The sequence below is a fragment of the Cynocephalus volans genome, chromosome 16 (genome assembly GCF_027409185.1).
Source record: "Cynocephalus volans isolate mCynVol1 chromosome 16, mCynVol1.pri, whole genome shotgun sequence".
NCBI classification, from domain to species: Eukaryota; Metazoa; Chordata; class Mammalia; order Dermoptera; family Cynocephalidae; genus Cynocephalus; species Cynocephalus volans.
The window spans coordinates 21,220,765-21,245,480 of NC_084475.1; the positions used below are offsets into that span (position 1 = coordinate 21,220,765).

Below are 24,716 nucleotides of genomic sequence, written 5' to 3' on the forward strand. Positions count from 1 at the left end.
CCCTCCCTCCCCAAGTGTATCGCGCTCAAAGGGAATCTTCTGCCCCCTCGAGGGTCCTCTCCCTTCCCGGTGGTCTCCCGCTCCGGAGTCCTCCCAGCAGGACCCTGTCCCCATTCCCCCCTCTCCAGATCCTCCTTCCCAGGGTCCTCTTCCCCAAACACTCCCACCCCAGGGTCCTCCCCCACAGGGTCTGCCTATCTCCAGGGTCCTCCCCCAGGGTCCCCCTCCCCCCAAGGCTCTCCCAGGGGTCGCCACGGCCTTCGGACTGACCTGCGAAAGCGTGGGGTCGGGGTCGGACTCTGCCCGCGCCGCGCGCTCTGCCGCCCCCTCCACGACACCGGCCAGTCCGAGTGCGAGCGCGAGCCGCGGGACCCTCCCTCCCAGCAGCGCGAGGCCACTTGGCGCGGCGCCGCCTCCACGCGCTCCCGCCACCAGCGCCCCCCCGCTCGCCTCCCCCCGCCTTCTGCTCCGGGTCCTGAGCCACCCCGCCCCCGCTCCCCGCCCCCAGCCCGGCTGTCGCCACGGCCTCCCCCCACCCCGGCGGCTCCCAGGGCCCCAGCCCGCGCCGCGCCTCCACCTCCTCCCCGGGATCGACGCCGCCGCTGGCCAATCGCTGCCTGGAACCGACAATCAGGCCCCGCCCCTGATCCCGCCCTCATCTCCCCGTCTCCGGAACACACCAATAGGAAGGACGGTGCGGGGGCGGGGCCAGACAGTTGCCTAGCAGCGGCGGGGTTGGGCGGGGGCGGGCGGCCGGGAGCGGTGATCCGGACGCGGCGGGGGCGGGGAGGGGGCGGAGTCTGAAGCGGGGCGGGGCCTGCGGCGGCTATAAAGGCGACCGCCGCTGGGTCCCGCGGTTTGTGGTCCGGGTTCGCGCGTCTTTCCACTTCGCAGTCGCCGCCGCTGTCGCCGTTGCCGCCCGCACCCCCCCTCCGGTCTGTGGTGCAGCCGGGACCCAGGACCATGTCGCTGTCGCGCTCGGAGGAGATGCACCGGCTCACGGAAAATGTCTACAAGGTGAGCCCCCAGCGCCGAGCCGGGCTCGCTCCGTGCTCCCGGGTCCCCGCGCCGCCCGCGCGCTCGGGCCCGACCAGCGCGGCCCCAGGGCCGGGTGGCCGGGGCCTTCGGGGTGCGGCGCCGAGAGTCCGGCGCGGCCGGTTACAGGTGGCCGTCCCCGCCCGGACCCTCTCCGCCCGCAACCTCTCCGCCCGCCGCCGCCTCGCCGCCCCCGGCCCCGGCGGGGTGGACGCTCCCCCGCCTCGACGGCCCACTCGGCCCCCGTGTCTCCCCGTGCTCCCGCCTGGCTTCCGGGGATGGAGCCGTGCGCCAGGCCGCCCTCGCAGCCCGGGGTCCTCCCACGCGGTGGCGCGAGGCTTTGGGCACTTTTCCTCCCTGGGCTTCCCCGTCCACGGCTCGGTCCCGGGCGTGAATGACGGGGCCCGAGGTGGGCGGTCGCGCGGGGCAGGCTGGTCGGGGACGGTAATCCGTCGTCTTATGTAACCGCGAAGGAAACGGGGCGTGTGGGGGCTGGCGCGCCCGCCTCCGCAGCCGCATCGTGCGGTGACAGTCGCACATCCAGGGCCGCAGAGCCCCGTGGAGCCGCCACCCCCTCCCGGCCGTTCCTGCGCCTTGTGCGCGCGCTGGCAGGCCCTTGGCCTTGAGCCTCTTCCGCGTGCGTCCCGTCGGCTCGGGGCCTGGCCCCGGGCGGTCCCCGGCCCTCTCAGGACGTGCTGCGTCTCACACCTGTGTCTGAAGGTGAGGCGCGGGCGGGGATGGCGGGCCTGGCCTCTGTGCGGCAGTTGCTGGTTCAGCGCCCGGAAGGGGGTTGCAGCCCAGCCGACCGAGCTACAGCCTGGAATTGTGTTAAAGAGCCACGGCCAGGCCTTCCTAGCCAGCGGCCTGGGAATCCCTCCTCACGGGCTCAGCCTCCCGACAGCCAGGTGGAGGCTTCGGTTTCAGCTGGAGTCCAGGGGCAGACTGTACTGTGGAGGTGCAGCTCCGTCGGTGGGGAGGAATTCCGAAAGCCGGTGGGGGACAGACCAGCCCCGTTCTGGAGTCATGTCAGAGCTGCTGGAGGACAGCGCTGGGAGAGTGATCTGAAGCAGCGTGGAAGAGGAGCAGCCTTCGGGGTTTATGTTCGGTGTCGTGCAGAATCTGCATACGTTTCTGGTCTCCTCACCTCTGTAGCAGCAAGTGCCGTCAGGGGAGGGAGGTTTATTAAATTATTAGTCATTAGTTCCAGTACAGTTTGCTCACTATTGCAGGGAGTGGAAGAGAAGTGCTGTCTTTTTTTCCTGTTGTCCTTGCTTCTGCACTGAAACCATTAAACAGGAACTTTCATGGTGAGGATTCTGAGGGGTACAGGGAGTGGCTTTGCTCTGGGGAATCCCATGATTGTCCTTAATAAAACTCTCCTAACCCAGGCGTCAGACTGCAGTTACAGCTGAGTGGCTCCCTCGAGATGGAGCTGTAATTTATCTGGAGGTCTGAAGTGAAATCTGTCGGCAGGATGGTGGCAGAAAAACTCTTAGGGTCACAGTGTTTGGATACTTTGAGCCCCTCTGGAAGCAGCTGGCAGCTTTCAGGTGCACTTTAAACACACAGGTGCAGTGTTTTGCTTTTGGCAGGTCACTTGATCGGTGAGTTTCCCATGTGAAGGTGTGGTAATGAGATGACACAGTTCTGCAGGGTTGGAACAGGTTGTAGGTGTCTGAAGGGCTGTTCCACCTTAGAAGCACTCCTGCCCTAATAAGTCTTGGTTCTGTAGGTAGGTGGCTCTCACCACCACTCCGGGTGCTTGACTGCTGAGTCTTCAAGTCCTGATGGTCTATTACCTTTCTGTGTTTTGTCCTAGGGAAACTCTAGGTGCCATGGCAGTGCCAGTCTTGGCTGGGCAGCTGTAGCACATAGGCCAGGCAGAAACCCAGCTCACATGGAGGCAGTCGGAAGACAGCCAAAGCCACCTGTGTGCAGATCTGGGCCGGTCCAGCCGGTCGAGGCACTGCCGTACTCTGTCCTATCCTGGGACAGTGCTGCCTCTGGCATCCCTTCTAGGGGCTACTCCTGTGCCCTGGTTGGAGGCTAGTGGAATCCCTGGCAGTGCCTCTTGGACGGGCTGGATGTGGCCCTGCTCAGTGTCCCTCTGATGCGGCTCAGTGGTTTGCTCTGGCCCTTGTTGCCTCAACTGTGGCTCTGACTGGTGTTTGCCTTGGCACAGGAAGGCACTTGTTCTTGGCCTTGCTGATTAAAAATGTGAGAATAAAATGTACAGTTTGGACTTTCCTCCCTGCAAGAATCTGTAACGCAGATTTTGACCTCTCCCGGTGGCTCAGTTCCCTTGGGAGGTTTGTCCTCGGGGAATTTCATGGGAGATGAAGGACAGAGGAACAGAATGGCTTCTTGATGTCTTCTGAGAACTCATCCTTGGACCTTCACGGAGCAGGGACTGGGCTGGGCCCTGCAGGGGTTGGAAGAGTGAGGCCAGGAAGGCCCCTTCCTCTGCTGGCAGAGCCTGGAGCCCAGACCTGGTGCTCACTCAGGGCAGCCCTGGGTGACTGCCTCGATCCAGGGACAGAGTGCTGGGGTGGATCTCCTGCCCCCAGGTGACTGAGTGTGCCTTTCAGAACTAAGGCAAGTGAGACCACAGCCCTCTTGGTGAGCTCTCCGAGCGTCCCTGCATGCTGAAGGGGGCTCCTTTAGAAGCTGGCCTTGGCTCCTGGGGGTGCCAGGGAGATGGTCACGTACGAGTTTTTCTCTCAGTGTTGTATCCTAAGAGAAGCTCCAGCTCCCGGTCAACCTGCAGACCCTGAGGGTGGCGGTTCCTGCACCTACTGTAGGAATAGTGCCTTCTGCCTCCAGCCTGTCACAAGGCATGAGAATATGGGAGACTGGCCAGAGGAGGAGCAAGATCCTGTTAAAGCCCAGGGCATGGCTGTTCATGGGGGTGTGGCCTCTGGGCTTGGGTCAGGCTGGTCACTGAGGGTCTGATTGCAGTTTTCACCCTGAGGCTATAGCGGGAACCTGGCCTGTACATTCTGCAGCTCTCCCGAGGGAGCGGGTGCCAGAGGGTTCCTGGAGCTGGGAGACAGTTGGGACTGCCACCTCTGGTGTGATTGATAAGGGCTGGCGCAAGGCTCAGGCCTTGGGTGCTGGGTGGCAGGGAGCCCACTGCCAGCCTCTCTGATCAAGGCCAGGCCTTGCCCACTCCACCACAGCATCCCACCACTTCTCCAGGTGGGTATTCAGGGAATTGGGGGAAGCATGGGGCACCCAGGCACTCTGCTGCTGACCTCAGACCACCTTGACCCTCACCCATGGTGGTAGTAGTCAGAAACCCAGCATGTGGAGTGGACAGGACTCACCCCCTACCCCCCATTTGGAGCTGGTGGAGTAGGGTCTCTGACAGGCACTTTCTGGTTGCCCACTTTGCTCAGGAGGAGAGCGTGCGTGCGTGCATGTGCACGTGTGTGTATATGTGTGCACATGTATATATGTACACGCACACACGTGTATATGTGTGCATGTGGTGCTTTGCTTTGTTTTCAGAGATGCTCCAGGGGCTGCCCCCTTGGGTCCGGTCTTCCCATGGCACGCCCAGCTCTGCAGTTCCTAAATGAACCTGCCTGCCCGTCCCTCCCCTTGCCCACCACCAACAGGAATGGGCAAGTGGTTTGAGCAGGAGTGCATCTCTTGGGGCAGAGTAGCCAGGCCAGCAAAAGGCAGTTCCTTTGTCACGCTGATCTCTGAGCTGTCCAGCTCTGCAGCCTTTGTCCCCAGGTCATGTTCTGTAGATGGTCAGCTCCAGGGGCACCCCACTCTTCTGTTGGCCCACCAGGTGCCAGTGCCTGGTGCATAGTTACACACAGTCAATGTTTGCTGTGGGTGTAGCCAGGTGTTTCCAGAGTCACCTGGGACACGGGGGTGTGGCCATCTGCAGAGTTCTGGCAGGCAGGGAGAGTCTCTTGCCTGCTATCCCGATCAAGCATATGTCCTTTGTTGGGGAGGCTGGCTTGACTCCAAGGGCTGATTGAGTGGACTTGAGAATCAAGGTTACAGTGAAGGCTCAGGCTGCTTGGGGCTTTTGGGAACCACCGTCAGAGGGGAGAGGCAGAGGGTGGGTGCCGCTGGGAGCTGTGACCTTGGCAATGCCTGTTTTGGACTGAAGCTTTCGAAGGTCAGGCTCTGTCCCCTGGCCATAGGCAGCACCAGCTGGGCCACCCAGGTTAGATGATCTTGTTGGGGAGGACTGGTGTGTCGCCTGGCCGCTGAGTGGGAGGGTCCCTTTCCCCGCTCCCGAGTGTGGGAGGTAAGGCTGGAAGGGACGCATCGGTGAGGCTCACCCTTCTCTCCAGTTAGCAGATCTGAGCCTGCTCAGGGGAGCAGCCCGATGCTGCTGCAGGACAGCAAGCGGTGAGCAGGGCTGGCCCTTGGCCCTGCTCAACCCTACATGGTCTTCTGTCCACTAGCTGCCCTGCACTGGCATTGGCTGTGGCTGTCATCGTTGGGTGGGGACACCTGAAGAGTCGCTTGGTGTGGGGGTGCCTGGGACTGCTGCTGGCGGGGGCTGGCCCCGGTACACGGAGTCTGGGTGGTCTTTCTTGAGGCCTCAGCATGGAGAAGCCTGTGCTCTCCTGGAAACCCTGCATCAGGGCGCTGGCGCTGTCAGCCTCCCCCTCATGGCTGCGCTGCCATCCGCTGCCTGCGGGCCGCAGTAATGACAGGCAGGCACGGCAGAGCCGGCCCCTTCCTCCAGCGCACTCCCACCTCCCCCAGCGCTGACTCATGCCCGGCCCGGATTGTGTCTGTATAGCTGCAGGATGACTTGAGGGGCCTTCGCCTGGGGGGCACAGGAGGCTGAGGAGGTAGGGCTGCGTCCCTGCACCCTGTGCTGGGCGGCTCAGCCAGCTGGCACTCGAGGAAGTTGACCTGAGTGTCCCAGCCGTCTCAAGTGGGAAGACCCTTCCATCCCCACAAGATGTGTTCTGAAGACTCAGGTCTGGTAGTTCAGGACTTGTTTCATCCGTGGCTGTAGAACATGGTCCTGTCCTGCTCACTAAGGTGTCCTGAGGCCTGGAAGGGTGGCCAGCCCGACAGTGACCTGTTAGGGCTGAGGGATGGACTAATCCCATTTCTGGATTCTGGAGTATTCAGGTGTGATCGCCTTCCCCCCTTTGCCTGGCTCTGCTCTCCATCCCTGCTCCAGGAGCAGCAACCCAGGCCCTTGGTGGGTTGCTTCGAGGTGGTGGCAGGCTTGTGCCCTAAGCAGATGGAATCCCTGTTTTGGGGGCCTGTGGGTGGGCGGAAGCTGGGGAGGTGGCCCTGGCATGGACCTGGCCTGGGTGGGCTGGCGAGTCAGTGGGTAGCGGTTTGTCCTGCTGTGTCTGTCCCAGGAGTGCTTGATGTTGGTCCCATGCTACAGGGACCAGAAAGCCCAAGGGGCTCGAGGGTGGCCGGGATGGCAGTGAGAGAGTGGGAAGGCAGTGCCTGAGTCCGTCCTCGTCCTTCAGTGCATACCTAATGGAAGGTGAAGTTACAAAGGGTCACCTTGGAAACCATGGGGGCAGGCCAGGGATCTGCACCATGTGTGGGCACGCAGTGGCCAGGCTGTCACTGCTATTGGCAGGAGTCCCTCTCTGCCCACCTCGGTGCATTTGGGGGCTGCCAGCCGGCTCCTTTGATCTGCCTTCATCTCCTCCTTCCAACTCCCACCACAGGAGCCTCCGTCACCAGCCAGCCTTGGAAAATCCTGTCTGGCTCTTGGGCTTCCTGCCTGGAAGAACCTTGCCTGGCCTCTCCCCTGCCCTGTCTGTGTGACCTGGACAGTGGGCAGGATGATCCCGGGTCCCTGGAGTCTCCCTCCAGGGCGTGGTGGAGCCAGTCTTGATGTTCCCCAGCTCCGAGATGAGAATCCCAACAGCCCTGGCCTGCACTTTTGTGGGGTGGTGGGTGTAACACATTCTGCCCGCGGTGCCGTCCATGAGATGTGGCCTGCTTGGAGGGAAAAAGATTGCTGATCAGAACAGGGCACTTTCTTCTTACTTAGAATTTTTATTTTATACCTGCTGGAATAGCTCGTTTAGAGTTATTTTAGACAGAGGGGTTTTTGGTTTTTGGCTGGTTGGTACAGGGAAGGAACTCCAAACCCTGGTGTTATCTGCTTCATGCTCTAACTGGCCAGCCTAGACAGAGTTTTAAAAAACGTGTACTAAGGGGCTGCTGGTTGGCTCAGGTGGTCAGAGCACGGTGTTGATAACACCAAGGTCCAGGGTTTGATGCCTGCACTGGCCAGCTGCCAGGAAGAAAACAATCGTGATTATCAGATATATGTGAAGTAGATGGTGGGGTTTTACTGATGCTTTTTCTTATCCTGAGTCTGACTCTTCTGAGTTGTGTTTCATCTCAGGGCTGTCAGCATCTGGGGGTCCCCCCGGCCCTCACCCTTGAGCCATTGTGGGGGTGAATGATGGAGCATTTCCTAAGCATGTCTCGGTGTTTTTTTCTGAGCCCCGTCCTTCCATGTTTGTTACTGGCAATTCCTGGACCAACAGAAGGTTTTCAGATGACAGCTAGCCCTCCTATTCATTCTTTGGATGGTCCTAAGTGGTTTGTGGACTGAAACATCCAGGCTTGTCCCTGCCCAGGCTGGCCTGTGCTGGGTCGTGTGGTGGACATCACGGCTGCTGCTGGTGACAGCAGTCGCGTGACACAGAGATGTCAAGATGCGCGGGGATTGCAGAGGTGTCCATGCTGGGAAGGAAATCGACATCTGGCCTTAGAGTGGGATGTGGGGATGGTGTTGGGGGGAGAGGGTGTCCCCCACCTGCAGGAGCTGGAATTCTGTCCAGAGGAGTGTTTGTGTCACCCAGAGCCCAGTGTGGTCATAGTGGATCCTGCTAACAGCAGACAGAGTGCCCTTGCAGCCTCCAGGCCAGGGGGCTGTGGTGGAGGTAGAGATACCTTTGTCTGAAATCAAATGAACCTGGGGTTCATCAATAACCTTGCCCGCTAAGCCTGCTGCAGGGGCTGATTGAGCTGCCTTGGCCCATCCTGCTCTTTGGCTGGGAGTCCGGGGCCTTGGTGGCCCCAGGCAAGTGGTAGGAGTCCCAGCCCCACCAAGGCGGTGGCGGTGAGGTTGGGTGCCTGGGGCCTGAGTGGTGTCATGGCTCTCACACACTGCTGGCTCTATGCTGAGGGAGGCAGAGTGTGGTGTGAAGAGCCTGGGCTGTGTGTCTGCGATGATAATGGATAACCTTGACAGCTTACCCACCCCGGCACTGTGTTGAGAGTTCTGCTGGCCTGATCTCCTTTACTCTCATACCTGCTTTGTGAGGGGGGTTCTGGGGGTCCCTACTTGATGGGGAGCTGCAGAGGGGCGAGGCAGCATGTCCCAGCCCGTCGCAGGTGTGTGGCTGAGGCGGGGCTGTGGCTTCCCAGTGTGCTGCCCCTGTTCTTCCGCTCAGGTGTCCCGAGGAGTTCATGCAAGGAGTTCAGGTTCTGTGCCACCTATTTCTCCTTAATAATTCATGAGACCGTAGAATATTTCCTGGTGGCTATGGTCATTGGGGGCACAGAGGCCAGTGGTGGAGAGCAGGAGACCCGGCTGCTGTCTGAATTCCTGGGCGCTGAGGGTCCTCTGTGTTCCTGTGCGTGACCATGGCCTCCTGGGCCAGCGCATCCTACCTGCCTGACCCGGGGTCGGTGGGAGGAGGGACTGTTCCTGAGCATTCCAAGGCTGCTTCCCTGCCTGGTCATCCATCAGCCCGGGAACCCAGTCCTGTGAGCCCGGGCTGAGCTTTCACAGGGAGAAGCCGTGAAATGGTCGGCAGCCAGAGCTATTCTTTTTTTTTTTTTTTTTTTTTTTTTAAAAGATGACCGGTAAGGGGATCTTAACCCTTGACTTGGTGTTGTCAGCACCACGCTCAGCCAGTGAGCGAACCGGCCATCCGTATATGGGATCCGAACCCGGGGCCTTGGTGTTATCAGCACCGCACTCTCCCGAGTGAGCCACGGGCCGGCCCAGCCAGAGCTATTCTCATGGGCCAGCAGGAGCCAGACTGGTTCTGTGGCTGGTAAGAGCTGCTGGGGGCCGCTCCACGCGGGTGTGGGAGTGAGCGTCGTCATCCACTCAGGCTGCCACGCACAGTGCCACACACTGGTGGCTTGAACAGACACTTATCTTCCCAGGGTTCCGGAGGCTGGCAGTCCCAGATCAAGGTGTTGCGGGGTGGGTTTCTCCTGAGGCCTCTCTTCTTGGTTTGTAGACATCGTCTTCTGTGTCTTCACATGGTCATTCTTGTGTCTGTCTGTGTTTTAATCTTCTCTTCTAAGGACAGCAGTCAGATTGGATTAGGGCCCACCCATGTGGCCTTGTTTAACCTTAACCTCTTTAAAGGCCCATTGTCCGAATATCATCACATTGTCAGGTACTGGGGTTAAGACTTCCGCATATGAATTTGGGGAGACACAATTCAGTCCATAATACCCAGTGAGCGGAAGTGCAGTCAGCCGGTTTGGGGTGGTGAGGGATGGTCCTGGGTGTTGTCTGTCTTTACTGGGAAACCTGTCTTCAGGCTGATTGTATGTCGATCCCCATGATGGTTTTCCTCCTCTGATCTCAGTCACACTGCAGTGCTCAGTTGGGAACAACAGGAAGATTTGCAGGGGGACATGCTGTGGTTTCATTACCCAGGCAGTCGGTGGGAGTGTGGGCCCTGGCTTCACGACAGACACAGACAGAAAGCAATTTGAGTGCATACCTCCCCTTGTATGGGCCAGGGTAGCCAGACATCAGGGGGTGTCTGCAATGCCTGCCAGGGAGCTGTGTCCCCGTTTACGTGGGGCTGGGCAGGATGTGCCTCTCGGACAGGAAGGAAGTGGCCAGGCTCGTTGGTCCCGTGTTTGGACCATGCAGTGCAGCAGCTTGTGGTCTGATGGGTGTTATCCAGTTCCTGTGGGGGGTGGCTCTCGCCCTGGGATAGATCTGGGTCCAGCACTCACTGGTCAAGCCACTCCAGCATGTGCAGACTTGGGCTTCCTGCATGCAAGGCCCCAGGTGTGGCTTTTGCCTTTGGAGATCTCTGCCTGGGGGACCTGGTTCAGGAGAGGTTGAGAGTGGCGGACTTCAGGAGAAAGCTGGAGGTGGGGGTGTCCAAGGCCCAAGGAAAGGGTGTTGTTCCCCAAAAGGGGAAGTGAGGACTCTGGGGGACTTTGGTGGCCCTTTGAGCCCCGGCTCTGAGTGTAAGTGGCCACTGTGACCCTCCCATATGGGGAGTAAGGAAAGTCCTGGCTCAAGAGTTGGCCAAAATATTGTCTTTTGTCCCTGTTGCAGGGACCTTCTGGGTCTCCTGGCGGGTGGGGTCCAGCAGGGTGATGGGAAGGGGTACCTGCGCCTCCGGCGCCTCCTGATGGGAGACCACCCTGCTCCCTACTGTCTCATCTGGGCCCCATGCCAAAGACACAAGGATCCACTTTATTAAGATGTTGACAGCTTTTCCAGGGGAGCTGCTGGAGGCCTAGAGCTGGAACTACCGCAGTAGGGCAGCTGGCTTCTCAGGCCCTCACACCAGTGGGCTGGCCCTCCCGGCCAGGGCTGGGCCCTCTGCCCGGTCCATCTCGCACAGGCCCCTGGGGGAGCCTTGGTCAAGTGGGCCTTACTGAAGCTGCCCTTCATGAGGCCCCCTGGCTGAACCTGAGCACCACTCATGCAGGTGGGGCCTGCAGCCCTCTGTCTGGAACAGTCTGAGCTTCTCTTCCTGCCTGCATGGGAAGCTGCCATGTGTCCTGATGCTCAGCTTCCACGTAGAGTGCTTTTCTATGTGTCCTGCTCAGGAGACCATGGCCAGCCTGGCCTCCCCATGTGCCGTGTGGCCCGTGTCCACACTGGGAGGCTGTCAGGCTGAGGCCAAGTGCCTGCGGTGGGGGATACTCGTGGCCGGCAGCCCCCCCATGTTGCACAGAGTGGTCTAGCCACTCTGTCCTCCTTCCCATGGACAGGTGGAGGTGCTAGCTGCCACAGCCCCCTGGCTGTGGGGGGCAAGGCTGGAAGGGCGAGCTCTGCCTGGCTCATCCTGCAGGTTCTTGCCAGCCTTCACTCTCCCATTCTCACTCCATGGGTTCTTTCCTTCACTGTGTCCACTCATTTTCCAAGTTACTGTCTGCACACTCTCGACTTTCCTCTGAGTCTAACCAAGTGAGATGCTGCTCACGGTCTGCCTCCTCCAGGCAGCCCTCCTGGCATTCACTGAGCTCTTAGAGTTGGTTTTATTCCTTCAAGAGGATCTCCCAGGACAGACATTCCAGATGTTAGAGGGGAACAGAACCTTCCACCCCACCCCAGTGTGGCACACATTTGGGGGTAAAGTCTCCCCTCTTAGGCACTCCAGTACCTCACCTGGCACACAGAGGATGTTCCCTAATAAATATTGAATGAGCAGGTGAGTAGTGGAAGAATTTGCCAGCGCTAAATAGAGTCCTTAGCACAGGAAAGCTGCCCAAAGAATAAACACAGTCGCAGTGTGCGAGGGCAGGGTCCGGGCAGGTGTCAGGCCTTCTTTTGCCATAACCCAGGTATAGAGTTTAAAGAAAGTTTCTGTCCTGGCGGGGGACGTGGTCACGGAGGCTGGGGCCCTGGGGTTCGTTCCAGGTATGGGGACGACACAATGCGGCCCTGGTGCCCTCAGTGTGGAACAGTGAGCATTAGACCTGCCGTGCAGAGGTGGCTGCTCCAGTGTGGCGAAGTTACTCTTGGTGAAGTTTCTGCTCTCTAGTCTTTACTTTTTAGTTTTTACAGGCCCTTTGTTATTGATAAGAAAAGATCTTGCCTTCCCCTTTAAAGTGAAGAGATCCCGTTCCTCCTCTGACCAAGAGCACGTGTTCCCGAAGGTTGTTTGGGGTTTGGGCATGCTCCCTCCTGGCAGGGGTCCAGCAAAGAGACAGACTTGTTCATTACTGGGAAACAGTGGTGTGTGGCTGCAGACAGAGCTCTTCTCTGCTCGGGGGTGGCAGTCTCAGCATTCTTTCCCTGGGGAGGTGATAGCTGGGGCGGGGGAAGCTGCTGCCCACTGTCTGGGACCCCCAGGGCACAGTGAAGCCCCCATCAGCCACAGGTGCCTGGAGAGGCTGGACAGGCCCTGGATCAGGACACTGGTCTGTAGCATGCTCACCCCACGATGGGCTGTCCCTGGGGGGCAGGAGCCTCCACATGGCCTCTGTGGGTGGGTTTGGGCCCGTTTTGGTCTTTCATGGGGGTCTGAGAGGCCCCCACCAGAGAGAGATGACTCACAGAGGGGCTGCCCCCTTCTCAAGGTCCCTCCCATGGTTCCTGGGAATTCAAGTGACCCAGAGGAGGGTCGGGTGACATTCTGTGGGCACCAAGATAAGGTTCCACAGAAGGCCTGCTCTTCTGGCTGGGGTGCCGGCTGGCGTATGCAGAGCTGGAGGGAGGAACTGGCTCTTCTGCCAGGAAGGAGAGCCTTCCCAGAATGTCAGCTCAATGGCATCATGCTTCTGCCACCACTTCCAGGCTGGGACAGCAGCACCTGTGTTTCCTGGACGGCCGGGCCTCCCTCTTGGCAGACGGAGGCCAGGGCCATGTCCAGGTGGCCTGGCTGACACCCAGTTCGCCCAGGCCCTGCCCACCCGCTCCTGCATTCCTCGTGTGTGAGCTCAGCTGCTGCCCTATGGAGGCAAAACCTCAAGCTGTCCCCACATGTCACATGGAGGGCAGGGCATGGCAGCCCCTGGCTTGTTTTCTACTGTCACTCAGGATGTTAATGGAGTGCAAAGAACTGATCTCAGGTTGAGCTGCTTCTTCCACCCAGGGGCCCACCCAGGAGCCCATGGGGGCCGAGGTCCTCGAGCCAGCACACCGAGGTCTCATGAGACATCTCTAGGGAGGTGTTTGTCATGCACAGTGAGAAACATCTGATTCTGCCACTCTCTGCACACACGTGTACGTGCACACACTGCAACACCAGAATGGGGCCGCACCCACCCTTGCTAGTTTGTACCCCACTTCTGCTCTATTTCAACCGTGCTGCTGAGAGTTCCCCTCGGTCCAAGTGGTCTCCCCCTACCCTTAACTTCCAGACTTTGTCTCCGGCCCAGAATTCTCCCAGACAGCAGATCCATCTCATCCCACTGCCTGTGTGATATTTCTGCCACCGTTCCCAGGCACTTCTTGGATTTAACTGTCCAGACTCCTGGTTCCCTGGCTTATGGGAGGCTTGCCCACCATGGCATCCCCAGACCAGAGGCCTCCATGCTGCCTGCCTCTCCCCTCCCCCCAACATCTCACCCATCCTAACACCGCGGTGCCTGCAAGTGCAGAACATGAGGAATCCCGCCCTGGCCAGGGCGCCTTCCCTTCCCAGGAGCACTGAGCAGCCTCCTGACAGGTCTCCCAGCACATGCTGGAGCCCATGGCTAATGCTGTCTTCCCTGAGCAGCCAGGGGGCTCTTTGAAACATAGCAACACTTGCTCTGCTCAGACCTTCCCTGCCTTTCCTTCCTGCCTAGGGACTTGCCTGCATTGCCATGTCCACTTCTCCTCCCGTTCTTAATCCCTACTGCCCCTTCCACCCCTGCACACCCTGTAGGCTGTGGCCTCGGGGCCTTTGCGCTGCTTGTGCCTGCCAGCTGCTCTCCTCTGCTGATGTCCACATGCTTCTGTCTCTTCCCACCCACCTCTCCATGAGCCTTGTCCCCCTTGTCCTGCATTCTTATTCTCTATTGTTCTCGTTGGCTCAGTGGACGGGACTTTGGCTGAGTGGTCTGCTGCCACCAATGATGCTCATAGGCTTTGGGCCTGCCTGAATAGGTGTCCTCACCTTTGCTGTGTCCAGGAAGGAGGAGGCACCCGCCCCGTGACCTTGGGTGGGTAGCATTACCCTCACAAGGTTCCTGACATGGTCGAGTGCCTGCCACCCCTACCACCGAGCTGCGAGCCCTCGAGGTATGAGGCCTGCACGTGAGTCGGTGGTCATCCCCCAGGACCACAGGGCCATCTTCTCCCCAAGAACATGAGTCTCATCCCCTGCAAGAACACGGGTCTCATCCCCCCCCAGGAACATGGGTCTCATCTCCCCCAGGACCACAGGGTCACCTTTTCCCCAGGAACACGGGTCTCATCCCCAGGAACACGGGTCTCATCCCCAGGAACATGGAGCCTCTGTCCTCCCCCAGGAACACGGGTCTAACCCCCCCCCAGGAACACGGGTCTAACCGCCCCCCCAGGAACACGGGTCTCACCCCCCCCCCAGGAACATGGGTCTCACCCCCCCCAGGAACACGGGTCTCAGCCCCCCCCCCCCCCAGGAACACGGGCCTCGTACCCCAAGAACTCGGGTCTCACTCAGTGCCTCTCTGTGCAGACACCTCGTTTATATCTCTGGGCAGGCAGATGGAGCCACATTTTGTGGTGGGGAGTGGTTTCAGGGCCCTTAAATGCACTTCTCATCTGCCTCGTTGTCTGAGGACAGAAGCTGGGATGGGGTCTCCCTTGCTCCCTGGCCCACAGGTTGGGGCTGGGCAGGTGGGGCCCACAGCCTCCCCAGTGTCTGCAGCAGGGCTGGGACTCTCTTCCCATTGTCCTCAGGGAAGATCAGGTTCATGTCCTAACAAACGATCGGAAGATGTAGGATGTGGCCAAGACAGGTGTCTTTCGAAGTTCCTCCCCGGGACCTCGCTGGCTGGGGTTGGCTGTTGACAGTTGGTGCCTATTATGCTGGGAGAATTCTCATTTGGCTGTGGTTTGTGTGCGCCTGTTTTTATGCCTTGTAATTAAAACATTTATTTGGTCTTCACAGGGAAAATCTAATTTCTTGAGTCTAAGAACTGTGGATGCTGGCACTCAGACTCCAGTCCATGGGGCAAACAGATCGGGAGCCTGTTGGATTATTCATAGCGTGGTGTTTGCAAATCAGGCTGTGGATCGCTGTAATCAGAGCTGATGTTTGCTAATTGATGGGTTGAGTTAGGATTGGGGGGCGCGCCAGGTGTCGCTGAGCACTTGTGCGTGGCCACCGGGGGGCTTTCTGGGGCTGACTCAGCTCTGCCAGACGGGTATTGGCATCTCGTCAGTCACATGTCTGAGTGCCGATTGCATGCCACAGGCTGCCGTACAAGCATTCCCATATTTAATCTGCAGACACCACCCCTGTGCAGCTGGTTCTGTTCCTGTCCCCACTGTGCAGATGTGAAAACTGAGGCTCAAGGAGGTGATCTGCCCAAAGGCATTCAACAAAGGGCAGAGCTGGAAATTGACTTGGGGAGCTTTCCAGATGATGCCTGCTCTGGATTGTGTCCTCAAAGATTGGGGACTCCCAGAGTGATCGTGTGGCTTGTGCCAGTAACATGTCTTTCTCTTTTCTGCTTTTCTCCAGACCATCATGGAGCAGTTCAATCCCAGCCTGCGGAACTTCATCGCCATGGGGAAGAACTACGAGAAGGCTCTGGCAGGTAGAGCTGGAACCCTGGCTCCACGGAATGGGAGTGTCGGGCGGGCTTGGCGCTGGGCACATTCCTGGCATGGCAGACAGACTTCAGCATAGCCCCTGGGCTGACTAGAAGCGGGAGGAGGTCTTTTCTTCCACAAATAAAACCTGACAGAGGCACTGAGTAAAGCTGTAGCTCACCTCAGTGGCCTATGAGCTCTGAATCTGTCCCCGCTGTCACAGAAAGAGCATATCCTTGGCTGTGTCCTGTAGCTGTGGTGACAAGCACAGCATTTAAAGACAGGAGTGGGGTGTGGATGTCTGTTCTTCAGAATCATCTGGAAGCTATAGGATTGGGGCTTAAATGAAGCCATTGGTACCTGCAACTGGGTCTTTCCATCCTGGTGGGTGCCAACTGGCTCCTTGATGAGTTGCACCGTGGTGGGGATGCGCTGTCCCTGGGCACTGACCCCTGTTCTCCTGCACCCCTGACCATGTCTGTCCAGGCAAGGTGTTGGGCTGTCTCTAACTGCGGCACCCTTATAAGCAAAGCTCCCTCCCTGTGTCTCCACATGGGCACACAGCAAGCCGCTGGCCCCTGCTCCTCCACATCGCATCATGGAGTCTCCTGAAGGGTGGAGCTTGTCCAGTTTTGGGTGTCAGGCTTTGTTGGATGGGGTGTCAGGGGGCAAGCAGAGGGCCAGAGTCAGTCAGCGCATGGTCTTTTTCTACCACTTTCACCCCGTGGTCACTGGGAGCAAAGCCCCTGGATGGAGCACTGAGCAGGAGGGGCCTGTCCTGTTAGCGCCTCCTCATCAGTTCTCCAGGTGGGGTTGTCCAGCTACAGTTATGCCTGCCGTGTCCAGTGGGGGACAGAGGTTCTTCCTGCCACCCAAAGGGCCTCCATTGTGCAGTCCTGCCAGGCAGCCTCCTATGCCCTGATCCTTCCCTCTGAGGGCCACTGTGGGCTGGGCTGAACCTTTGGAAGGGGAGTGGCACCGTCTCCTGCCAAGACTGTGGAGGTCACAGGGACCTTGGAGGAGTGCAGGAGGATGGCCTGGGGGAGTCGACAGCCCTGAACAGCAGCCCTGTAGGGTGGTCTCCACATTTCTGTGTGGATGTGAAGGGGCCGGGGCTCCCCATGCTGCCTGCTGCTTGCAGCGTGCACAGAGGTGGTTCTGCAGCCAGCACCCTGCAGTGCAGTTTTGCTCCACCCTGCCCTGCAGTCCTAAGCTCAGTGACACAGCCACAGGGGCTCAGAGCACAGAAAAGCACACCTGCTGTTTGGATACCAACTCTGTCCCATCAAAATTGTCTTAAGGAGCTATTTTTCATCAAGTGGAGAACCTGCCTGTAGGGTCTTAATGACAACCCAGATTCTCGGGCTCCTGGCCAGGAAGCGTCTCTCAGGCCTGGTTGTGGAAGTGGGCAGTGTCCATGTGGCCTCCTGGAGGGAGGAGGATGGACTTGGCCTCTTGTCTGAGGTGTCGATTGCTGGGAAGAGGCTTCTGCATGAAAGCAGGAAGGCTGAGGTGGGCCTCCAGGGCAACCTGGGTGTTCCTGCTGTCTCCAGGTACAGCACGCGATCAGATCCTCCAGGCAGAACTAATTCCCGGACCCTTTGAATGCAAGAATCAACTGGGGGTGGGGGGCGCACTCTGGGAGACTGGGAGTTGGTCTGGCTTATTTCAGACCAGCAGTGGCTTCCTTTTTTCAAAACCATTGGTCTATAGGTCTCTTGGGGACCTAAGCTTTGGAGGTTTCTTTCTTACCCCTTGTGTGGCTTTCTCTGAGAGGATGGAATTTCATCCCCAATTGTCCTGCATTCAGGGAAGTGGTCTGGATGTCCTCTTAGTGGGTCATGGTGGAGGCGGGTCGTGGTGGAGGCCGAGCCTATGGTCCCTTCCTCTTTGATCTGTGTCCTGTGGCTCTTTGATGCCAAGTCCTGGGTTTCCTTCTAGGCCTTCCCGCCTCCCACTCAGGTTCCTCATGCGGTTTGTCATGTGGTAGTCAGGGCTGCGTGTGGAGAATGGGAGGTCGCTTCCTCTTCTCGTTTCCCTGGATTGTCTCCAGACAGAGCTCAGCCGTCCAGGCCACCACCACCTCAGCTGTGTCCAGCCTCCCGTGCCAGATTTCTGCTGTTTTGCTTTTCCTTCATTCAGCTTTCTTAAGCCCACCCCTCCCAGGCAGCAGAAGCACCTCAGTCACCTGCAGACGTGCTCTTGTGCCTCAGGACAAATTGTGTGCATTTCAACTGAAAACCATATAAATAAAACTTGATAAAGCCTCCAGTAATAAGCCCCTGACTGGGCTCTGTAGAACACGGATTAGAAACTGTAATTGTGCTGCTACCGGCTGCTCCCCAAGGTTCTGCTCTCTAGGCGTGGACTCCTCATCCCTCCTGAAGGTCGGGGTGCGTGGGGCTCCTTCTAGGTGCGAGAGGAGGAGCCCAGGCTGTGGCTATCATGGTTGTGGCCTGGGGGGGGTGGGAATTCAGTGGGCCTGAGCTTTCCACCGCTTCTGATTAGATCAGAATTTTCCGGGGAGTGGCGGGTCGCCCTGATAGCAGTAACACTCTGTGATGCCATGATCCTGCTTGGAATAGGAATGACCCACTCCCAGTTACAAGTCTCTGTTCTGACACCCAGAAACTTGGGGATCTTCGAGCGGGTGGCTGCCTGCCTCGCGGTGCACGCCAGGTGGTAGCTCCTCTCCTCCCAGCAGCACGTGGCCGGCAGTCTGCTGTGCGGTTCCTCTCCAATGGCTCTGCACCCCACCCCTGTGCTATTGGCCCTCCCAATGGGAAAGGAATAAGAACGTCAACAAAAAATAGGGTTACATCCGATGCGGAAGTCAAGCTGGAGTGTTCTTTGCGCTTGTCTAGGCACCGAGCAGGGACTGGGGTATGCTGCTGTGGGGGAGGGAGAGGTTGCCCCAGCACCCGCAGTTTGCCTGGATCTAGGACCCACGTTGACACAGGACAGATGAGCAAGAGGAGGCACATATGTGTTACTGGTTTTACATGTGTGTGGGGCTTCCCAAGGGTGAAGTCTGGAGATGTGGCCAGGGATGCTTCTGTAGTTTTTGAGCAGACGACGATCAGTGTGTGAAGAAAGGACAGGACCAGGGGGCTGTGGCCATGGTGACTGGCTCAGGTGTCCCTAGGAGGCATGTGGGGGGAGGCTAGTGGAAGATCAGGGCTGCTTCAGGAGGTTTGTTTATATCCAGGCGCATTGCAGGCTCCAGGCTCTGGTGATAAGGGCTACTTTCTCAGCCTGGTACAGGGAGGGTCAGGCCACCGAGCCCTTTCTGAAACCACAGTGTCTCCTCCAGTGTTTTCAGATCTGAATGATCAACGTGCCAATCTCCGTATATGGGGACAACATGTCCGCCACTCCTGCGCTGTGATCACAGCAGTCTTGCTGTGGGTCTTGTCCAGTCTGTGTGAAGGAACTGACAGCTCCCTCTCTTCTCTCCCAGGTGTGACCTACGCTGCCAAAGGCTACTTCGATGCCCTGGTGAAGATGGGGGAGCTGGCCAGCGAGAGCCAGGGCTCCAAAGAACTTGGTAAGACCCTGAAGACCCCAACTTGCAGAGAGCCCCGGAGGCCTCTGCGGGTGTTGGCTGTGGGAGCCTGTCCTGTGTCTGGTCTTTCTTTGATTGGGAATCAGGAGTCACCTGTCAAATAAGAAAGGATTTTTTAAAGATGAAAATAAGCCTCAGAGCTGGTGATGGCTGTGGGGGGCAATCCCCACCGAAAGTGGGGTGTACCAGGCAACCTTGGGGTGCTGTGCAGAGCTCACAGTGGTGGGCCATCTCCCCTGAGGAGCACAGCTGAGGTGGAGAGGTGTCGCCAATCCATGCTTAAAGATGTCAAGGCAGAACTTGGTTGGAGGGCTTGCCGATTGTTCAGCAGTTAGAGCACAGCCTTGTAGCACCAAGGTCACAGGTTTGGATCCCTGTACCAGCCAAACACCAAAAAGAGAGAACTTGAACATCCAACGTAGCAGATCTGTGTGAAAAGTTAGACTCGGATGATGGTTTTTGGTCTAAAAATGAGTGGAAAAAGGGCACAGACCCATAGTACAGTGTGACCTTGATTTTAAGTACGTCACACACACACGCATCTCATAATGGAGGAGGAGACCCCAGAAGTGTTATCAGGTTGAATTCCTGGGGTGGATTGTTATTTTCTTTAAGCCTTTTCTATGTTTTGCAAATTTCCTACAATGAGCCCATGTTACGTTTATGATCGGGACCCATATGAAACATGGATAGTCACAGGCTCCCGTGCAGTGGTGTTGCAGACGGGGCTTTAGGCTGGATCCATGTTTCTGTGGTCCTCCTGACCGAGGAAGGCGGTGCCGTGGCTGAGATCTCTGCCTTGCCAGGGATGCTGTGGCTGTGGGGACAGCCTGGGGCTGGCCTGGCTTGTGCTCACTGGCAGCTCTCAGGGAGGCTGGCCTTCCACAAACAGGAAAGCCTAAATTGGCCAAGAAACTGCTTGGATTCGTCCACCCTTTAGCCACACAGGACAGGCTTTCTGCGTCTGGCATCTTGTCTGTGGACACTTCCTTGAGGTCAACTTTCTGGGCAGTGGTCAGTGTCTGGCAGTAGGAGTGCACGGACAGGGGTTGATGTGATGGGGGGGTCAGTCTGCCGAGCCCTGGTTCCTTCTGTTCTGCTTTTCTCCCAGCCCTGACAGCTCCCCTCGACTGTACTGGCAGGTGGCGGGGGGGCTGGGTTTCTCTTCCTGCCTGTTAGTTCCAGCTCCTAGAAGCAGCCTGTCTCCCCATGCCATGGCTTTCAGGTAGAGACCCCACTGACACAGCTCTGCCCGCCCTCACTCCCAGTCTCACCATCTCCACGCCCACACCAGTAGTCAGACTTGTTGACTTAGGGCTTTGCATTCACTTCTGCAGCTCCCCCGTTTGAGGACACCAAGCCTAGGTGTGCCGGGTCCTCGGGCAGGCTGCGGGGGTGTGTGCTCTGGCTCTCATGGTCCTTGCAGCAGCCAGAGTTCTAGGAGGTGCTGCTGTGTGGACAGACATAGCCGTGGACTGGCATAGGTTGGGGACGAAGGCGGAGGGGACAGTATGTGCCGCCTGGTCGAGCCTATGAGGATGGGGACTTTCTTCGACATCCAGAAGGAAGGCCACGTGGCTCTCGCCAGCCCTGATGGCTCGAGAGGAAAAGTGTGTCACCTCTTGCAGACACAGAGCTGCTGGAACCCTTGGCAGCCCCGTGGGGTAGTGAGAGCTGAGGGCTGCGTGGTGGGGTTCCCCGGGCTTGGGATGCAGCCTGTCTGGTGTGATGGATGGGCTCCCAAGCCATGGGTTGGGTCTGCAGAGTTTGGAGGAGGTGTCCCCCCTCACAGCCTGGTCTCTGACCCCCTCAGAGGGAGATTGTGCATGATGCCCTGTGTGTGTCTGTGAAAGGGGCGTTTTCTTATCGTGATGAATCTCAAATCAGGGGACATGTGTGCTAGAGGGCAGTTGCTTCTCCCCACAGTAACACGCAAGGGCGGGGTGTGCCCAGTGGAAACTCCAGGCCCCATGAGGACCCACAGCCAGGGGGATGGGTGTGTCTGAAACTGTAGTGAGATCCCAGAACTTCCTCTTGGCAGAGTGCTATTTGGGATTCTGTGTCCTTGAGCCCCGGAGCAGGTGGCTGCAGGAAAGGGGGCACCGGGGAGCCACAGCAGGAGCCCCACAAGTCAGGGAGCATCCTGTCCACGTGTGCTTTTTGAATTCTGCTGTGGGGCTGATTGAGAGAGTGGAGTCCCTCCTCTGCATCTGCAAAGATGGCCGGCCAGCTGGCAGCCTTGCTCCAGGAGTCAAATTTTTTTCTTTATTGACATAATTCATATGCCACAGAGTTCACCCATGCAGAATGCACAGTTGAATGGGTTTTAGTGTATTTCACATGTGCAACCAATACCCCATATAACTTCCAAACACTTCATCACCTTAGAAACCCATACCTGTTAGCAGTTTCCCCGTTCCACCCTCCTCATCCCCTGGCAACTGCTAATCTGCTTCCTGTGTCTGTGGAGTTGCCTGTTCCGGACTTTTCTTATAAGTGTAATCATAGAATTCGTGTCTTCTTGTGCCCAGCTTCTTTCAGTCAGCACATATTTTAAGGTTCATCCACGTTGTGTGTGTCAATGCTTCATTCCTATTTATGGCTAAATAATATCCCATTGTATGGGTGGACCACGTTTTGTTTACCCTTCATCGGCGGTGGACGTCCAGGCCGCTTATACCTCCCAGCTGTCGTGAATACTGTTGCTGTGCACATTCGGGTACAAGTGTGTGGGGACGCATGTTTTCATTTTGTTGGGCACGTACCTGGGAGTGGATTGCTTGGCCGAGTGGTTGGGATTTGAGTTTTCATTAAAGCAGCACACCCTCGGTTTAAAAATAAGTTACTGGCCAGCTGTAAAAAAAAAAATAAATAAGTTGGTCCTGTTGCCCACCCTCCTCACTGGGCCACTTCAAAGACGTGTGCTATTTTCTGTTTGCTTCCGTGTGTCTGAAAGGCAGGCTGTTTCTCCTTATTTTTTCAATTTTAGACTTTAATGAATTGTTACTATGGAAAATTTGGATTTAGCTCTTTCGTAATGTCCTCTTGCCCCTCTCAGCTTAATTATCAAAATTTTTGCTTAAATCAGTGTACAGGGCTTATGTGATGATGATGCAAATCCTTTTCACAGCTAGGACACGTACATATTGTGATTTCATTACAGCTTGATTTGGGTATAATTGAAGTACAGTGAACTGCACATAGTCGGGCGTACCATGTGATGAGTTTTGACGTGTGTGTACACCTGGGAGCCCGTTGCCACGGTCTCGGCAGTGAACTTGCCTGGGAGACTATCCTGCCATGGTCTTCGCCCTCGCCTTGGCTCCTGGCAATCGCCGATCTGCCTGCTGTGCTGTAGTCCAGTGTGCACGTGCTGGGGCTTTGTGTGGGTGGACGCGTGCAGAGCGCGCTCTCCCTGCTTGGCTTCTTCCAGGCTGCACGATCATTTTTGAGATTCTTCTGTGTTGTTGCGTGTATTGATAGCTCGTGTCTTATTGCCTGGTACTGTTCCATGTTTGGATGTACCGCAGTTTGCTTCGACAGTCACCTGTCCGTGGATGTCTCCGTGGTTTCCTGCGTGGGCACTAACACTGCGTTTCTGTAGTCAACTGACAGCGTGGCGTCTTCGCCCGCTCCTGCTTGCCCTGCGTCCTTCTCTAGGGCCGCATCTGTTCAGATCTTTTCCTTTTTTTTTTTTTTTTTTCCCCAAAAGATGACCGGTAAGGGGATCTTAACCCTTGACTTGGTGTTGTCAGCACCACGCTCAGCCAGTGAGCGAACCGGCCATCCCTATATAGGATCCGAACCTGTGGCCTTGGTGTTATCAACACCGCACTCTACCGAGTGAGCCACGGGCCGGCCCTCAGATCTTTCCCTTTATTCTGTTCGGGTTCTGTTCGGGTTTTGTCATCTTAGTGAGTTATAACTGTTCTCTACGTACCCTGGATATGAGTTCTTTGTCAGGTATGTATTTTGTGGATGTTTTTCCCAGTCCTTCATGTTTGTGACAGTGGTTTTAACTTTGATGAAGTTGAGCTGACATTTTTGTGTGGTAGTCCACGAATTTCTGTTATTATGTCTCTGACCATGATGTTTATTATTAGACTTTTTTTTTCTAGAGTTAACGACTGCCTCACCGCTCCCTTTGCTGGGTCTTCAATGCACAGTGACAGATTTATTCCCAAGCCCTCGGACAGCAATCTCAGACCCTTCTTTGCTGTCGCCGTCTCAGTGGGTCTGTCCGTCGTTTCTCCCGCCTCCCCTCCTCCCCCTGTGGTTGTGCTCCTGTCCCTCTGAGCTGTTTGGTTGTGCACAGGGGTACCTTCTCCATCACCTGGAATTCCCATGCCTTCTCCTGGGCAGAGCCCCATGTTTTCTGGGTCCTGTGTCTTTGACCATTCCTGTATTCCTCCCTCAATTAGGGGAATCGTTCTTTTTGGGGGGGCGGTTCTCGAGCAGTTAAACAGGGATGTTTCCTGCGTGTCTGCAGGTGTGCTCTTCTGCCGGTGCTGATGGCTTGACTGGTTTAGAGTTCCACGTGGGACATGGTCTTCACTTGGAGTTTGAAGGCACTGCTCCATCTTCTCACTCCAGTGTCACTGAGTTCAGTGTTGTTTTGAAAGTGATTTTTTTTCATTTTTAATGTGAGTGTTTTTTGTTTTTCTCTCACTGGGGAAGCTTTTGAAACCTTCGTCCTTCTGTGTTCTGAAATTTCCTGACAGTAGCAAGGCAGGGGGCATAGAGACCCGAGAGAGGCCTGCAAACGAAGTGTCATGTGATGGCAGGTGGTGTGCAGCTTCTGGGGCCGCAGAAGCTGCGACCCCCAGGTGAGGAGGACTGGGGTTGCGACTACAGGAGAGCAGCAAAGCACATGTCCAAAGGTGTGCAGTGGACAGAAATGAAGTGTTTTGCAGAAATGCGGGAAGTGTGGAGTGGAGGAGGGTGGTGAGGCTGGGAGGGAGGCAGGGCTTTGAGCAGCCAGGGCCACCATGTGTCAGCCATGGGAAGATTGATTTGTGGCACCCTCTTTTCTCACTCCATCTTAGGATCCGTCCGTGTTCTCATCATAAGCAGCAGATGCGTTTGTTTTCGCTGCTGTAGAATATTCCATAAACACATAATAAACAGTTTGTTTCTCTGTTCTCTTGATTAGCAGTTGAGTTATTCCTGGGGGCTTTACGGTTCTGAACAAGCTGGTCTGTGGGAGCCATGAAGCTGAGCCATTCTACTGGGTGAATTCCATTTGGCTCTGTGGCATTCTGCTGCAACCACTTGGAAAATAAGTGAAAGAGGCATGCATGTTACTCCCTGGGGTTTCTGGCTCATTAGTTCCTGGGTAGTTTTCGCTTTATGTGTTTGCAGCCTGTGTTATTAAGTGCATACATGTTATGCAGATGTATCTCCTTGATGAGCTGACCCTTATTTTTGTGAGAGGACCTTCTTTGGCCCTAATAGTCTCATTTTTAGTGTCTCTTGTTTGATGTTGAGTTTGGTTTCCTCCTCCTTTTCCTGTCTAGAGCCCTGGGGGCTTGTTCACTTCTGATCACTTTCCCCTCAGCATGTTCTTACTGCTTCTGGATGAAGGGGATGAAATGTGATGTCTCTGCTGTCCTGGGGGTGAACCAGAGCCCTTGGGGAGTGGAGTCCCTCCTGGGAGACAGAGCCCAGGTCTCTGCTGGTGTAGAGGCACTCTGTTCAGGC

The 24,716-nt window shown here is 57.0% G+C and overlaps 1 protein-coding gene across 3 annotated transcripts in view; it reads left to right on the forward strand.

Moving 5' to 3' along the window:
* The first annotated feature begins 874 nt into the window (after window positions 1–874).
* BAIAP2 (BAR/IMD domain containing adaptor protein 2) overlaps window positions 875–24,716 on the forward strand; it is a 73,917-nt gene continuing 50,075 nt past the window's right edge. For all 3 annotated transcript variants that reach the window (XM_063080265.1, XM_063080267.1, XM_063080266.1), the window contains exons 1-3: window positions 875–1,017; window positions 15,381–15,456; window positions 18,912–18,998. In XM_063080265.1, the coding sequence (XP_062936335.1) occupies window positions 964–1,017; window positions 15,381–15,456; window positions 18,912–18,998 (217 nt within the window). In that variant the 5' untranslated portion in view covers window positions 875–963. The remainder of the gene's footprint in view (window positions 1,018–15,380; window positions 15,457–18,911; window positions 18,999–24,716) is intronic.